The sequence below is a fragment of the Hippocampus zosterae genome, chromosome 15 (genome assembly GCF_025434085.1).
Source record: "Hippocampus zosterae strain Florida chromosome 15, ASM2543408v3, whole genome shotgun sequence".
NCBI classification, from domain to species: domain Eukaryota; kingdom Metazoa; phylum Chordata; class Actinopteri; order Syngnathiformes; family Syngnathidae; genus Hippocampus; species Hippocampus zosterae.
In genome coordinates, this window is record NC_067465.1 from 3,784,202 (window position 1) to 3,800,470 (window position 16,269).

The following is a 16,269-nucleotide window of genomic DNA, read 5'->3' on the forward strand; positions in this document are numbered from 1 at the left end:
TATTTTATTTTTTTTAATTGCCCTTTCAGATTTTATATTGGTGATAGTCTGGAGGAAAAATGTTGCTCTCTATTCACCAGTTTGCCAGAGTTAACCTTTTTCAAGATATTTCCCCACCGGTCGACTTTGTGAATGGTTTTCTTTGAATGCTGCACACCGAATGACACGCTCGGTATGCTTTCAATAAAAGTGTTTTGACAGTACAGCCATGTTAGCTTGCAACTTGTGAGAGGGGTTTTGTATCTGCTCAGCCAGCCTCCACTGGGCTGCCAATGTCATTTCACAGTGGTGACAACATTTTTATTATTTTTTTTTTAAACAGAGGCAGTCGTGACTCTGCTCTCTGGCATTTCCAGTCAGCCTCACTCCATCTTTGTAATTATGACTACGCGGGCAGCGATCTATTGAGACGTGGAGGTGTGCGTTTCAGGGGTCTGATTTTGTCTTTGACATTTGAGCCGACGCAATTGCGTCCGTGTCAAGTGGCGTCGTAACAAATGAAGTCAAGCGCCTTTCAAACAAAGTCAGATTGCAAGCCATGTTTTCATTTTGATAGATTTATATACATTTATATAATGTAGTCTGATTCCCAACCTCGATTGAGCCACGGCAAAATATTTTCCATTGGAAACAATCTCATAACAAATCACACATGAAAGTTTAAATTGGCCATTGCAATGTGTTATTACCAATCCAAAAAATACTCACACCCACTTTCTCTCTCTCGCCGTGGCAAATGTTTACACTGGATGACTAACATTTGTTTACTTATAATTAAAGACCACATGATTATTTTTAGAGAGAGAAAGCGATTGTGTCATCAGCTACGAGTATTAATTGTAATTTTCCCGATGTATTTGTGATACCGTTAAGGTAGATAAGAAAAGATTTCGGATCCAACACTGATCCTTGGAGGACACCGCATTTTTTTTGGTCAATTATTGGCAGTACCTAGACGCCGGCTTCGAAATGGTTGCCTGTTCTGCACAATGTGAAGAAAAACCTTTAAAAAAAAGGAACTTTTATTTCACCATGGAGCATTTCGCTTTTCAGCATGCGATTAGTATATAAATAGCAACAAGAGGCCACAATGAATAAATCAAGACGTTGACAGAGACGAGTGACGGGAGAGCAGGAAAGCAAGTCACTGGGGAGAATTGAACTCTGGCTTAATGTCAGTAATCAGGCAGAAAATCTTGCAGGCATTGGCTGCCTTCAAGAGCAGCCCATTAGATGCTATTACCCAATGGCTCTTGTGTCTCCTCGCCATTCGTCAGTCACCGCAGCTCCAGAGGCTATTTACTGGAGAGCATTCATGAACACTGCCATGCTGTCTTGATTTCATTCTCTCGTTGGAATTAGCTGGCAGCACCGGCCGATGCGGCAATTGTCGTAAAGCAAATAAGCGCTTGCCGTCAATTACTTGTGTTATAGACGATGTTACGCGCTATTAACTAATGAGAGAATTCACATGATGCGTATGTTTTTTTTTTAATTGAAATATATTCCGCCTCTGCCCAACGGCTGGATGATGTACCTTGCGTTACGTTTAATTTCTTCCGTGATCATGCTCATAACTGCAAATACTCGTATCCCAAATCATGTTTTCCCATTGAAGCGATGGTAATATCCCTAATCCGTTCCAGCATTAACCTAAAAACACCAAAATTTGTTGTAATGTGTCTTTTAGTGAAGAGAAATGGCACCCCAGCATATTGTACTTTCTGAAATACACAAACTAATGCAATAATTACATGTTTAAATTGAATATTTCAAAATAAACCAAACCAATCTTTGTCATGCCTACATCAGTTGGATGGCCATTACCCGGATTCGATCTGGTGTTCCCATAGACTGTTTTTTAATAGCTGCCATTTTAATTTAGATTTTTGAAAGCAAGGTCCCCCAATCAGGACAAGTTAGCAACTGCATCCTTGGAAAATGTGATACTGTGATGCCACGTTTTAGGCCATTGGAAATTATTATAAAATATTAAAGACACCAGTGTGTCATTTATTCTCTTGTTCTATAAATTGCATGTGAGGCGCAAAGGAAACCCAGTTAAGGAAGACCTCAAGACCTCAATTTCAGCCATGAGTGACATTGTCCTTTCTGCAATTGTGCTAATAAATAATGGAAGTGTTTGGGTCTTGCACTGAGTCCACATTATTTTTCTATTTTATTTTTAGCCCACGCGTAATAGTCTTACTGCGGTAAAGGCTTTGATCCTTTTTTTTTCCCCGTTTGGACTCCTGAATGCTTTTTTGCGGCGAAAAAAACGTGTTTTCCCATGGCTCACAGGACTGATTAGAACTCCTGGCTGTTGTTTCTTTTGTCACCTTTGTCTTTCTCCATTTATTTCTTCCTCCTGTTACCACGTCCCCGATCCTCTCCCCTACCACCTGATGATTACTGGGGTAATTGCCCTGTTCACACCAATCTCGGAGCTCCTGCTAATTATGTCGTTCCCCCTCCCTTAGTCCCCATTTATCCTCCTCCCCTTCATTTTATTTTCCTGTATTTTCACACTGCATACTAGGTAGGTGAAAAAAGTGGCTGTGCCACAGAAAGCAAGGATTCTGGCTGGGAGTCAGTTGTGATATGTGACCTATCAGAATCAGAATCATCTTTATTGGCCAAGTATGTAGAACACACAAGGAATTTGTCTGCGGTATAACACGCTGCACTAGTATCATCGTAAACAACAAAATCATTGAACCATTTTAGAGTAACCGGTAGTTTTGTAGTACCATTTTGTGGTGCAAGAAGAGTGACTACGTCAGTGACTGTTTAAGGAGTTAATGGCTAGAGGGAAGAAGCTGTTTAAGTGTCTGCTGGATTTGGTGCGCATGGATCTGTAGCGTCTGCCTGAGGGGAGTGGCTGAAAAAGGTGGTGGGCAGGGTGCGGGGGATCCAGGAGGATTTTCCGTGCCCTAGTCTTGATTCTTGCAGTGTGCAAGTCCTCAAGAGTGGGTAGGGCGGTGCCAACGATTTTTTCTGCCGTCCTAACTGTCCGTTGAAGTCGGATTTTGTCCTTTTTTGTGGCGGCCCCAAACCAAACCGTGATGGAAGAACACAGGATTGATTCGATGACTGCCGTGTAGAACTGTCGTAGCACCTCCTGTGGCAGGCCATGCTTCCTCAGCAGCCTCAGGAAGTACATCCGCTGCCGGGCCCTTTTCGGGATGGAGATGGTGTTGACTTCCCACTTCATGTCCTGGGAGACTGTGATTCCCAGGAACTTGAAGGTCTCGACGGTTCCTGGGAATCACAGTCAGGAGGTCTTGCCATCACTCATAATCTCATTTTTCATTCCAATATAATGATACGATGCATCGCAATATCAATATGTCCTACCTCTGACATGGATGTTGAACCGCAACACTATTGATACTTGATGTTGGTGTATCAATACTGTTCCGGTAAGAGATAACAAATTAATACATTTTCATATCAATGTTTTGTCCCACCCCAACTCGGCGAGATGGTGTGAAATGACATCACACGTTGAAATAAAGATATTTTGTTTCAGAGGTCATTTGGACAGCAACAGAGTGGATACCGAACGTATCATAGCGATACTGTGCCATTAGCGATAATGATACCATTCATATATTCGCGGCTGGTGTCGCAATTTAGCACCCAAAGAGTGCACCGTCTTCCCACGCTCCAGTGCGTCTCCAAGTATGCACAAGTATTTGCAATCCCTCCCGCTGCTGATTGCTTGCACGCTGATCATTTTCCCCTCTTTAGCCAGCCTCAGAAAGCATTATCAAGCCTAATGTATGCCGCCGTTCCCGTGATTGATTCTGAGGCTTTCATGTGTTCATCCCCGAGTTTAAGCTATGCCCGGCGATAATAAAACATCACAGGCCCGTGCTTGGTGCCGGTCCAGCTCTCTGAGCTTCCCCTTCCTGTCGCCCGCAGCAGATAATATTGCAGATTTATAGTGGAGATTGTCTCCTTAATCTGGTTGTTTATATCCGCCAACCCCTGCTTCTCCATCCCTTTACCACTGCAGGTCCCCGCTAGCTCTTTGTCCACAGTTGATTACCCCTGGAACACATGCAGATAGATGCAGGTGAAGGAATTAGGGTCAGAAGGATGAGTTTTTATTTGAGCAAAACCAAGAAATACCCGTTACAGATATAGTATTGGGGTGCTTGCAGTTGTGTGTGTGAGTGAGATGCCCGGCGGCCATCTGCTTGCATGTGTGTTTCCATTCAGCTATTTGTCAGCTCACCTCATTCATCTCCAGCTTGCCCAGTGCTTTCAGTCCTAGTCGGAGTCGCAGCTCCACATACAGTGTATTCAAATAGCTCGGCTTCTGTGCCTTCAAAATTGGATGAATGCATGCAAGAAGAACGCAGGAGGACTCTCTGATGCATTTTCAAGTGACGGGGGGGAAAAAAAGGAAACTCACAGTCAGAAGACTTAGAATGGCTGCTTTATTCCTTGGTTTTATGTTCATCAAAAGCAAATAAGTGACACTCTTATTTATACATTTGCTGGGCTTCCTTACAAAAAAATGACCTCTCATTTCATCGATTTTTAAGTGTCAAGGTTATTTTTTTGGCAAGTGGAGGTCATGTTCTTTATTCCCTGACAAGACACTGTGCCCACCACCCCAACAAACCCTAATTTCACTCCCAACCATAATCTCATCCTAATTTAACACCTCACATTGTAACCCAAACCCATAAAATCCTATTGGACCATCTACCTTCACCCTCACCTTAAACCTAAAAACACAACCATATGCCCCAGATACTCCATCCATCCATCCATTTTCTGGACCGCTTAATCCTCACTAGGGTTGCGGGGGGTGCTGGAGCCTATCCCAGCCGTCTTCGGGCAGTAGGCGGGGGACACCCTGGATCAGTTGCCAGCCAATCGCAGGGCACACAGAGACGAACAACCATCCACGCTCACATTCACACCTAGGGACAATTTAGAGCGTCCCATCAGCCTACCTTGCATGTTTTTTGGAATGTGGGAGGAAACCGTAGCCTCCGGAGAAAACCCACGCAGGCCCGGGGAGAACATGCAAACTCCACACAGGGAGGCCGGAGCTGGAATCGAACCCGGTACCTCTGCACTGTGAAGCCGACGTGCTAACCACTGGACTACCGGGCCGCCGCCCCAGAAAAAAAAGCCACTAACCCATTGAGGGGCCAACAATTGCGACTGATGCGCATATATTCTTTATCCTCTATGAAGAATGACGAACATTAGCCAAGTCCTGAGGACAGTATATCTATATGGTATTGCCCTGAGTGGCCAAAGCCCGCAGACCAGAATGAGCAGCCCAATGAGCATTGTAGGAGAAAGTTTTATGGTTCCATTCATGGTGGCAGGCTGCCTTTTTGAGCGAGTTGTTCTGGCCATGTAGCACAATAGCTTTGGTCAACTCTCCCGCCAACGCTTCACCTCTCCCAATCGCACGACGACGTTAAGTTGGAGAGGACGTCGTCAGCGTTCTCAACGGCGCTCTCGTCCCTTGTGCACGTTCCTGAAGAGCGTAATGAAGCGGTACGGGGACATACATGCAACATTTACTTTGGAGAACTCTCTCGGGATCACCCCGTTATGAGTTTGCCTATCTAGCTCGTGTTGTGAGGAACGTTCCTCTACTTTGCAACGAAGCAATCGTATTCAGTAGGATGGAAATATCTTGGCGGAGAACGTGACAAATGGGGGCCCACTTGGCTCCGGCTCATTAGCTGAGTTTAATTTAGTGGCAATTTTGCAATTTCTGCAGTTAATTTATCTTTCTTTCCCCCCCCCGAATATGTGAAGCGCCGAACAATAGCTCTTCTTCGCGCTCTAACTAACGCTCATTTTCATTAGCAGCATTAACTGAATTGTTGATGATAATGAAAAATGATTGCAGATTATTCTTCCAACCACGAGATACTCCTGTACGATAAAGTACAGACTAACTGCAGCAGTAACAAAAATAAGTTGGATGCGTCGTAACACGTTAGGTTTTCTCAATTTGATTGAAGTAACTTTTTGGATGAATTGCACTTGTTTTTAGGCAGCATTTTTTTTTTATCCATCCATCCATCCATCCATCCATCATCTACCGCTTATCCGGGGCCTGGTCGCGGGGGCAACAGCTTTAGCAGGGAAGCCCAGACTTCCCTCTCCCTAGCTACTTCTTCCAGCTCTCCCCGGGGGATCCCGAGTCGTTCCCAGGCAAGCTGGGTGACATAGTCTCTCCAGCGTGTCCTGGGTCTTCCTCGGGGTCTCCTCCCGGTGGGACATGACCGGAACACCTCACCGGGGAGGCGCTCAGGAGGCATCCGAATCAGATGCCCAAGCCACCTCATCTGGCTCCTCTCGATTTTTTTTTTTTTTTTTTTATATGATTTTTTTTTCAGAGCAAACACTGCTTTTACTCTATAACTGTCGGCTCCATTCCGCTCACTGTATTTATTATAATTCATCTAGTTTATAATTGTTTGCCAATCTGTTGTTTTTGATTTGACAGACTCGTGCACTGTGACATGAACGTTTAAAGACAGCAGCACGCCTCTTTTCAGCTTTTATTGATTTATCGGTGTGCACGTGCGTGTTCATGCATGCGGCAGCTGCGTTTTGGCTCTTTTGCGTCTCACTCCGTTGGTTTTGCCACCTGAATCATCTTCATCACCCGAATCATGTCCTTTCGAATGGCTACAATCTGCTATCGCTGTTGCTCAGCCTAAGAGGATCGGCTTCAACTGTATACATGCTCGTGTGCTGATGCAGCTGCTGTCTTATCATTGGCCGTTCTCCACTACCTGGATCGCTGTTGTGGTTATCCGGTCGACTCACAAAACGCTGATCTTTTATTGCATCTCCAGGATCAGTATCGACGCGGTAATCTCATCGATTCCGCCGGTTTTATCTCACCGGTCCACAAATGTGGTTATCTTTAAGTAGCCGTTCAGTTTAGGCGGTCATTTGTTCCCTAACCTTGGCATATCAGGAGGTTTCCAGGCCTGTCTATAGAGACATGTCGCGACTTAGCGGCTCCAGTTACAACATAGATGATGTTTGATTGACATCTATGGACAATTTCGAGTGTTCAGTCTTTCCTGCCATGCATGTTTTTTGGAATGTGGGAGGAAACCGCAGTACCCGGAGAAAACCCACGCAGGTACGGGGAGAACATACAAATTCCGCACCGGACGCACCTCTGCACTGTGAAGTCAACGTGCTAACCAGTTGACTAGCGTGCCGCCCCTAATGGTATAAGTAGTAAGAAAAAAAAAAAAATCTCTCGGCTGCCATTGTTTTTGATCTCGCTCATCTCATTGAATCACAACGTCCTTTACTGTCGTTAGGATTTTCAAGTGCGCCATCATTTTACTCAGTGGGGTTTTTTTTTTTAGCTTTGCCACAGTTGGAGCTTGACATGCCCTAATTTGCCTGACAGATTGTGATGGCAGGGAGAGAGAGGGGGGAAGAAAAAAAAAACGTTGAAATCATTATTACAGCATCAGAGTTTGGCAGTGACGACACCTGTTGTTGGCACCCAGTGCGACGCTTGCAAATCAAACGTCCTGGAGCTACAAATGACATGGCCTTATGAAACGATATTTGGAATGGACTAAATGATCTTATCAAAATCATTACCGTTTGTCTTGTTCCACTTGGACCACGTTTGCGACCACGCTGCATTTTTGACTGGAGGAGCATCCGTTTTCAAGCTAATAAAGTGGCTTGTCCTCAACTACAAGTGACCTGACGAGTTCTTTGATACACAAGCTGCCAATTATCAGCTTTGTGTTTGAACCACTGCGATATACCACCGGGTGACATTTTGGTTTTGTCAGCGCTCACATCATGACACCTCTTTGACTTTGGACAACTGCCTGCCTCCTCGCCCCCCGTTCCACCTGCCCTTCTTGGACTTGATTCACAAAATCATTCATTCATTCATTCATCTTCCGAGCCGCTTGATAAGATAAGATAAGATATCCTTTATGATCCTCACTAGGGTCGCGGGGGGTGCTGAAGCCTATCCCAGCTGTCTGCGGGCAGTAGGCGGGGGACACCCTGAATTGGTTGCCAGCCAATCACAGGGCACACAGAGACGAACAACCATTCGCACTCACACTCACACCTCGGGACAATTTAGAGCGTCCAATCAGCCTGCCATGCATGTTTTTGGAATGTGGGAGGAAACCGCAGCACCCGGAGAAAACCCACGCAGGCCCGGGGGAGAACATGCAAACTCCACACAGGGAGGCCGGAACTGGAATCGAACCCGGTACCTCTGCACTGTGAAGCCGATGTGCTAACCACTGGACTACCGGGCCGCCTTCACAAAATCATTTCACCTGTTATTCCCAAGGCTCTGCTCATTGTGGACTGCTGATTTTGAGAGTCTCAGGCCTTGAACCTCCTGAGAAGTCGGAGGTCACTTGTGAGTTGCAGCTGGATGATTGGGTTCATCTCATTACACCAGAAGAATGTGGGGAGGGCTTGGGTCTAGACTAACGATCCTTTAACGGGAGCGCCGTAATGGTGAATTGGTAGTTAGCGATTTGTTTTTTGGCAGTACGAAGGCTAAATGTTGGCGCCTTCATCAGTGGAGCGTGAAAAAGTCTCGCAAATGAAATCCGAGACATTTCTCAGGGCACATGCTCGACTTTGTTTGCGTTGAATTCCGATCACTGAGGACCAATGAGAGTTATCATACTCGCATTGCACTCAAATGATTTGCGTGAGGTTAATCGTGAGGCTTTTTTTTTTGCAAATGAGAAACCAATTTCTACACTCTCATATGCCAAAAACATTGTTGGAATTTTTTACTATTTTTTTCTTCTTCTTTTTAAAGCGCTGTCAATCCTTCCCACTGAAACAGCGACACATGATTGATCTATTTGTCAACATCCTGTCCAAAAAAATTCCCTTTGCCACACCACCCCCCACCCCCACTCCTTCCCCTTGCTTTCATGTTTTATTCTGTGAGATTACATAATTTGCAGACCGATGCGCATCGAGGTTCTACTTTCAAGCGTGGACACAGATTGTAGTGGAATGCTGTTTGACAGGACAGCTCACGCCGTCGGTAATGCCCGCTGGACGCAAAGCAAAAGGCGGGATTTGTGAGATTATGGATGATGTTTGATTTTGTTTTGCGGCTCTTTACGGATTCAAATGAGCCCTTGCAAGCATCCGTTTCATGTGCCGCTGTGCTGACCTTAAAGGACTAGACATCTTATGGGCAGTGACGGGTTGACGTGCCGGAGATGATATTTTGAAACGCTATAAATAAGGGGGCACGTGTATTACCTGATCTGTTCATCTTGTCCCCGTTTGAACAGTTGAAGGGACAGAAAGTGTGTTGCTAGGTCAATTAGTGCAGTCGGTTTGTTTTCTGTCAGGCCACTGAACTGGACTGATTACACACTGAGCTATTCTCTCAATTCGCCTATTTATCATTTCCCATAATTTGACAGTCTGTTGCATTTGAATGGACCCCAGTTTCCCTCCGCTTGCTTTGCTAACGCGGTAAAAATGCCATTGAAAAAGAAAAAATGTTTTTGGGATCACTGGAACTACAGAAAAGGTTTTTGGGATCACTGGAACTGTGAAATGTCATAATAATATTGGCCACGTATGTAGAAGAAGCTTCCTCAGCAGCACCAGGAAGTACAGTACATCCTCTGCCGGGCCTTTTTTCAGGATGGAGTGAATCTTGGCCTCCCACTTGATGTCCTGAGAGACTGTGTCTCTTCTTGTACAAGTCGTGGTCACAGATTCTTTTGGCACCGATACGAAGGTGGCATCAACACTCGTTAAACACGATACCTTTGAGAGACTTTCTGCTTCACAGAATTTCTGTCTTATGCTTGCTTCAAATGCTAGCTTGCTACATCTTAGCATGACGACCCTGATTTGAATTTTTAAGGTTAAATTTTACTGTTCTGTTTGATTGCGCTAGATTTCAAATGAATTAATCCTACTATATTATACAATATTATTGAATAACTAAATTGCATAACGGGCGGCCCGGTAGTCCAGTGGTTAGCACGTGGGCTTCACAGTGCAGAGGTACCGGGTTCGATTCCAGCTCCGGCCTCCCTGTGTGGAGTTTGCATGTTCTCCCCGGGCCTGCGTGGGTTTTCTCCGGGTGCTCCGGTTTCCTCCCACATTCCGAAAATATGCTTGGCAGGCTGATTGAACACTCTAAATTGTCCCTAGGTGTGAGTGTGAGCGTGGATGGTTGCTCGTCTGTGTGTGCCCTGTGATTGGCTGGCAACCGATTCAGGGTGTCCCCCGCCTATTGCCCGGAGACGGCTGGGATGGGCTCCGGCACCCCCCGCGACCCTAATGAGGATCAAGCGGTACGGAAGATGAATGAATGAATGAATTGCATAACTTTTAGCTGTTTTAATGGTAACACATACTTGGAAACACTGGAGTGGTTAATGAATAACATCAGATTTTCAAACACAAATGTTGGGGCAACACTTGTAGAATGTTAATTGAACAATATTTACAGGCGTACATTCTTTATCCTCGACAAAGACCGACTAATATTATGATCGCTTAGTGAGGAGCCGGGACCAGCTACATGTACAGTATATCCTGATATCGGCATTATAATCTTCCCCAAGGTGGTCAAGGGGTGCCAATCTCTTAGTTGCCATCATCAACGTTTTCCTGACGTCAGTGCGCCTGCCGCAATTGTTACTGCGCCGGATCATGACGCGCTCCGACTGTGCACCGTTAAGCTCTCTGCTGCAAAACAAATGACTTTTCCCCCTGAAATGTCAAATTGCTCACTCGGATTAATACAAAAAAACAAAACAAAAAAACAAGAGCCAAAGCTATGAAAGACGCTTGCAAATAAAACATTGGCCGAATACCCTTCACTGTCAACTTTGTGGCCCGATGGCACTTTCATCCTTTTCAAGCTCTCTGGATATTAAACCCACACATAGTCAGGGTGTCGTCACAATTTATGGGGCCTTTCTTTCACATGGAAATGGCTGCAGAGCTTATCATGACGGTAAAAGCTCCATCGGCCAAATGAACGTTTGGCCCTTTAAGAATGATGACTCAGCTGCTGCAAAATCAAACACCGAAGCGGTCCATTGCGTTGATCAAATCAAATTTCACCAAAGTCAATTTTCTTACAGCTTTGAAGCTTCACTCAGCAGATGTTTGTCGCAATGCTCGAGGTGTTCATCACCAGATTTTTTTTTTCTCTGAGCCCTCTGAATATTTTCCAAAAATTATTGTCTTGTCAAATAATTCCTGTTTCTACAAATGAAACTGATTCATCCATTTCGGTTCATTCCAACGAGAAAAGATACTCGTGTTTTGAGTTATGAGCATGGTTGCAGACACAAATTGAATTTGTATCTCAAGGCATCACTCTAATGAGCAATCTTGTAAGTACAGGATTTGAATTTGCCGGGCCTGTTTGCAACAATTTAGATGAAATTGCATTTTAGAGAGACTTTAACAGGGCATGACGCAAACACATATTCATTTGGCTTTTTTTTTTTTTAAATAATATTTAAAGTGCCTTCATCCTTGAATTCCTAAAGGTGTGTTTGATTGCGACATTGACATGAGTGGGCCGCGTTCAGCCGAGTACTGATCTTTTTTAAGGATTCTTCTATCGCCCGCTGCTCTCGTCATGTCTGTCACGCGCCGCCTCCCACGGGAAAGGCTTTGTTTAGAAACGCGTATCGGAAATTTTCCAAGGAGTTGCAGCCATTGTTCAATGAAGCACACACACACACACACAAAAATCATTCAATGAGAGCGGTGGAAGCGTTTTAGTCCACACAACAGCTGGTTCCCTCCCAAACTCAATTGTGGGTGCTACTTTATCAACTTGATTTACGTAACACAACTTGGGATGAGTTCCGTGTTTCCATTTGGCCGACTAGCATTTTTCTGCTGATCGCACAGCAACTCGAGATCAAATTACTGGTACATCCCTGCCGGTTCTCCACATCCGTCTATAGCCTCAAATCACGACGCAGGCGCAGGACCTCAGACATCATGTTTTCACAGTCCTCGTGCCGCTTATCTTATCACAAAACCGCGCTGCGTGTTCCCACGCTAATCTTCGCGGGTGATTATATTGACCCCGGGGCATTGATTACACACCGTTGAGCCAGGAATCTCATCGGAAAATGTAAGCTGCGATGCCGACATTCTGATTTCCTCGCCTCCTCTTCTTTCCGCTCTGCTGAAAATGCTCTTGGAAAGGCTGAAAATGGCTTATTATCATGGTTATGGGATGATTTGGGATCAATACAGCACATCACATATTTTATAATATAATCATGTATATATAATATAATAGTAGGTATGAATTTGCCCAAAGGTGAACATTTAGACCCTCCCCCAGCCAATGTTTATGAAGTCTTTGTGTCTCCCACCGTGGTGATGGTTCAGGGTGACAAATGTCCGCGTGAAATAAAATGTTTGCTACATCCACTTTATTTGTTCTGTTAATAAAAAAAAAAGAGCAATTGATGTTGACATTTGGATTGATTTTTATCATAAAAACAGCCTCTTGCAGGGCCGTTAAACGTCATGGACTGTCCAGATTCTGTTCAGTCAAATTCCTAATAAAGAACGCTGAATGCTAAATCTTAAGGTCAAGATTATTTGGAAATTGGCCTTCTTACCACATCGATGAGTCATCGGTCGAAGAACCGCTGTATAAACAGTTTGATTCGTCAAATAACAGTTTCACAGTGCGCTGCGCTGAGGTCTTGTGAGATTTGTGAAACAATGCACACACGGAAGTGTGTTTGTAAGCATCTGGCGTGCGACGCGTGATTAAAGCGCATCTTCAGAGGGTCAAGCGCTTCCGGGCCGCCGTGTCTGACCTCAGCTGTCAGAGCTAAATTGAGCAAAAACACACACTCGCACATTTCAACGCGCGCGCAGGCTACGCTAATGCGCACGCAGGCTACGCTAATGCGCACGCTCACGCGCCCACATGCGCGCAGGGAATATTTTTTCCAATATTGACATACGGTGGATATAATTTCCGACCTATCGCGTGACTTTTTAACTTTTTCTGATAGTTTATAGAGTGACTGTGGTTTTTCCGTGACGCCGATATGAGCAGGGGAGCTGTGCGGCACACAGCTGCTCCTAATAACCGTCATTAGCTAGCCAAAACCGCACGTGCTGATGGCGCTCCCTACATCCCAATCACTTCCTCTTAAAATAGCCGCGCGGCGCAACGCGGGAAGGCAGCTGTGAACAGCCATGAGATATGTAACTAAGCAGTAATAAAATATATTTTTTTAAATATAAGAATCTAAGACTAGCATCCGGATTAAAGGAATGCTAATGTAGCCGAATGATTTTGAATAGTTTCATTGTTATTGAAATGCAGCAAAGATGTGGATGCGGTGGCATTAAAATGCGAGGCGCTTAGATCGCACGTGATAGAGCCAAGGTGATTTTGTTGGCGAGCAAAAAGAACGGAATAAAGTGCTCCACGTGCGGGGATGAATAGGCGTCGGGGTATGGTTGTTATTAGTTGGCATGTCTATTACGACAAGACACACAAAAACTTTCAAGTAGCCGTGCTCGAAAACACTCGCCACTCGGGAAAGCTGACATGTTGTTGTGAGGCGGTCCTTCTATGCAACTTTTGGATCACTTTCAGGCACCCTTTGCAGACGTCTTGGAAACTTTGTCAGGTAGCTCCCAAATTTCAATCACGTATACCGGAGAGAAGGGAGACGCTTTCTTTTGAAGGGTTTTAGAGATTTCATCATTGTTGAGAGCAGTTTCATGGCTCTGCACTAACCTGAATCCTGATCCTCCGATTTCCTTCAAACTCTCCAGATTCTTCTCACGCATAATTCCATCGCTTGGATCCTGGTGAAAATAAATCCACTGTGGGTGTCCCATCCCACCCAAAACACAATTAGGCTGCTCCCAGAGAATTTGAGAAGATTAATAGCCATAAACGGTGCATTCAAAATTGGGCACATGTTCCAACATGTATTTAAAAAAAGAAATAAAATCAAATTTAGCTGTGAAACACACGAGCAGCAGCCATTTGGAGCATTTCCCGCGGTTGCCATTGCGACCATCTTGAAGTGTCCTTGAGGAAGATACTGAACCCCCAGTTGCTCCTGATGCTGCGTCATCGGTTGGTGAATGAGATAACCGAGTGAAGCGTTTTGAGTCGCTGAGGTAGAAAAGCGTTTAAAGCAGGCATGTCCAAAGTCCGGCCCGCGGTCGAATTTCATCCGGCCCTTGGCCCCCGTCATAAAATCAGTACCGTCTGGCCCGCAGGTTGGGCGTAATGGAACACGTGTTGCATTGACTGAGGTCTCGTAGACTGGTGAGTGATGTTTCATAGAGTACTGCTTCCCTCTAGTGGCTAAATGAGTAATAGCATTCACTAAATGAGTAATAGCATTTAGACACTAGAGGGCATCACTCACGAGTTATCAAGACATCACTCCGTGTTTATATTGACTGATATGTCATATTTCAAATTCCTGTTTCAAATGAACCAAAAGAAATTCTTAAGATTGTTGAAATTAAAATAAAAATGGAAATGTGAAACAGACTGGCTTACTAAAATTAGTTGAACAATATTGTTGTTCAATGTTAAGAATGTCAGCCAAGGTCGGCCCCCCGACATTTTACCACATAAAATCTGGCCCCGTTGGCAAAAAGTTTGGACACCCCTGGTTTAAAGGGTGGTCACCAAATCGACCGTGTTTGGTGGCAATCGTAAATCATTCACCACAAAGGGGGGGGGGGGGACTCTCACAAGTGGACTACACAAGCGCCAGCTCTCTGACCTAAAGTGCGGCAGGGGGTCGGTCCGTACATCAAACGACACATCGAAACCACAACTCTGTGTCTTCAAAGGATGCTTTCTTAGTCGCTCTGTTTTCTCTGACCTTCACGTATTTCAGCCTGCAATCTGCTTTTTTCAAGGTTAATTTCTTCACCCGCTCGTGCCGGGTGAAACGATAAACGGATTAAGAATCCGCCGGTGGTATCGGGTAAATATAAAGTGCTCTGACATCTCGGTCATGGATGCAGCATTCAACATATGTGTGTGAATCTGGTGACCGATTGTTTAAATTCTTTAGGCGGCCGAATTGGGTTTAATTAGGAGGCAAAAATACGGCCGCTGTCACATTACCTGTAATCAATGAGAGCATCTGAAACCTTTCCGCTGAATAATTCAACAACACGCGTCTCCCGCAAGGCCTTTCACTATGAGCGATCACATGACCAGCAAAGCGTCGGCAGTAGCCGGCCTGCCGCAGGAAGTCAAGTGTATTGTGCCTGTATTTGACCCCGATGACCTTTGGCGGTAAATTAATTTGCAGCCATGTAAAATGACATTGGTTTATTCAAGGCGCATTCATTCCATTCCAAAAGTATTTCACAGTGACCGCCCGACTGTCTTATCTAAACTTTGGTATTCGAACTCCACTCCTCGCACTTCAACGGTCACTGCTGACAGCTGTGGAAGGACAAGCACATTTTAAAGAGGTTAACGACGACCACGCCCATGAACTGATTGTCCGAGTCATCTAGCTGGATCTGACACTTGCAGATGGAAGGCAGCTATATTTAATGCTGTTAATTACCCCGCGTTTGACCCGTCACCGCGTCGATGGCACTTGCACGTGCGGAACGGAGCGCGCCCGCTCCGCACCGCGGGCTTCTATACAAGTCCGTCCTCCACGGGCACTCGTCCTCACTGCCGCTATTTGTCTTCTCTTCCGGGTTCTCACCCGCCAGTGTGCACGGCATGCTGGTCGCTGTGATTTTATCTTTTTTTTTCGGCAGTGTGTCTACTTAATTCTAACTACTGTGTCTCGGGCTTGTATTATAGGTCATTGCTGCAAGGAAAAACAAGCGGCCGAGGCAAACCAGATGATAATATTAGCCGGTGAATGGATCATGTCAACATGGCAGAGGAGTTAATCCACTTTGCGAACTGGTTTGTCCAATGTCTGTTTTAGATTAAGATGTCTGGTCAAACAGCTGGAGAGAGGGGAGGCTTCCCTCACCGACCTCAAGAAGAACCTCGAGTATGCGGCGTCCGTGCTGGAGTCGGTCTACATCGAGGAGACGAGGTGAGCTTTCAAATCCGTGGCTGCATCGCCATGCTTTTTTGTTTTTATGCGCAGGCGGAGATGAACTGGTATGAACATTTCATAACCTGTGAGCAAAGTGGTAACGATGACCGGCATTTTCACCGTATTCCAAAAAGAGTTGAAGGCGGTCGTCATAAACGTT

The 16,269-nt window shown here is 45.2% G+C and overlaps 1 protein-coding gene across 7 annotated transcripts in view; it reads left to right on the top strand.

The window, feature by feature from the left end:
* The window catches only part of pde1cb (phosphodiesterase 1C, calmodulin-dependent b), a 64,306-nt gene that overhangs the window by 28,278 nt on the left and 19,759 nt on the right, over window positions 1–16,269 (top strand). For all 7 annotated transcript variants that reach the window (XM_052088159.1, XM_052088160.1, XM_052088158.1 and 4 more), the window contains one exon: window positions 15,993–16,106. In XM_052088159.1, coding sequence (XP_051944119.1) covers window positions 15,993–16,106 — 114 coding nt within the window. The remainder of the gene's footprint in view (window positions 1–15,992; window positions 16,107–16,269) is intronic.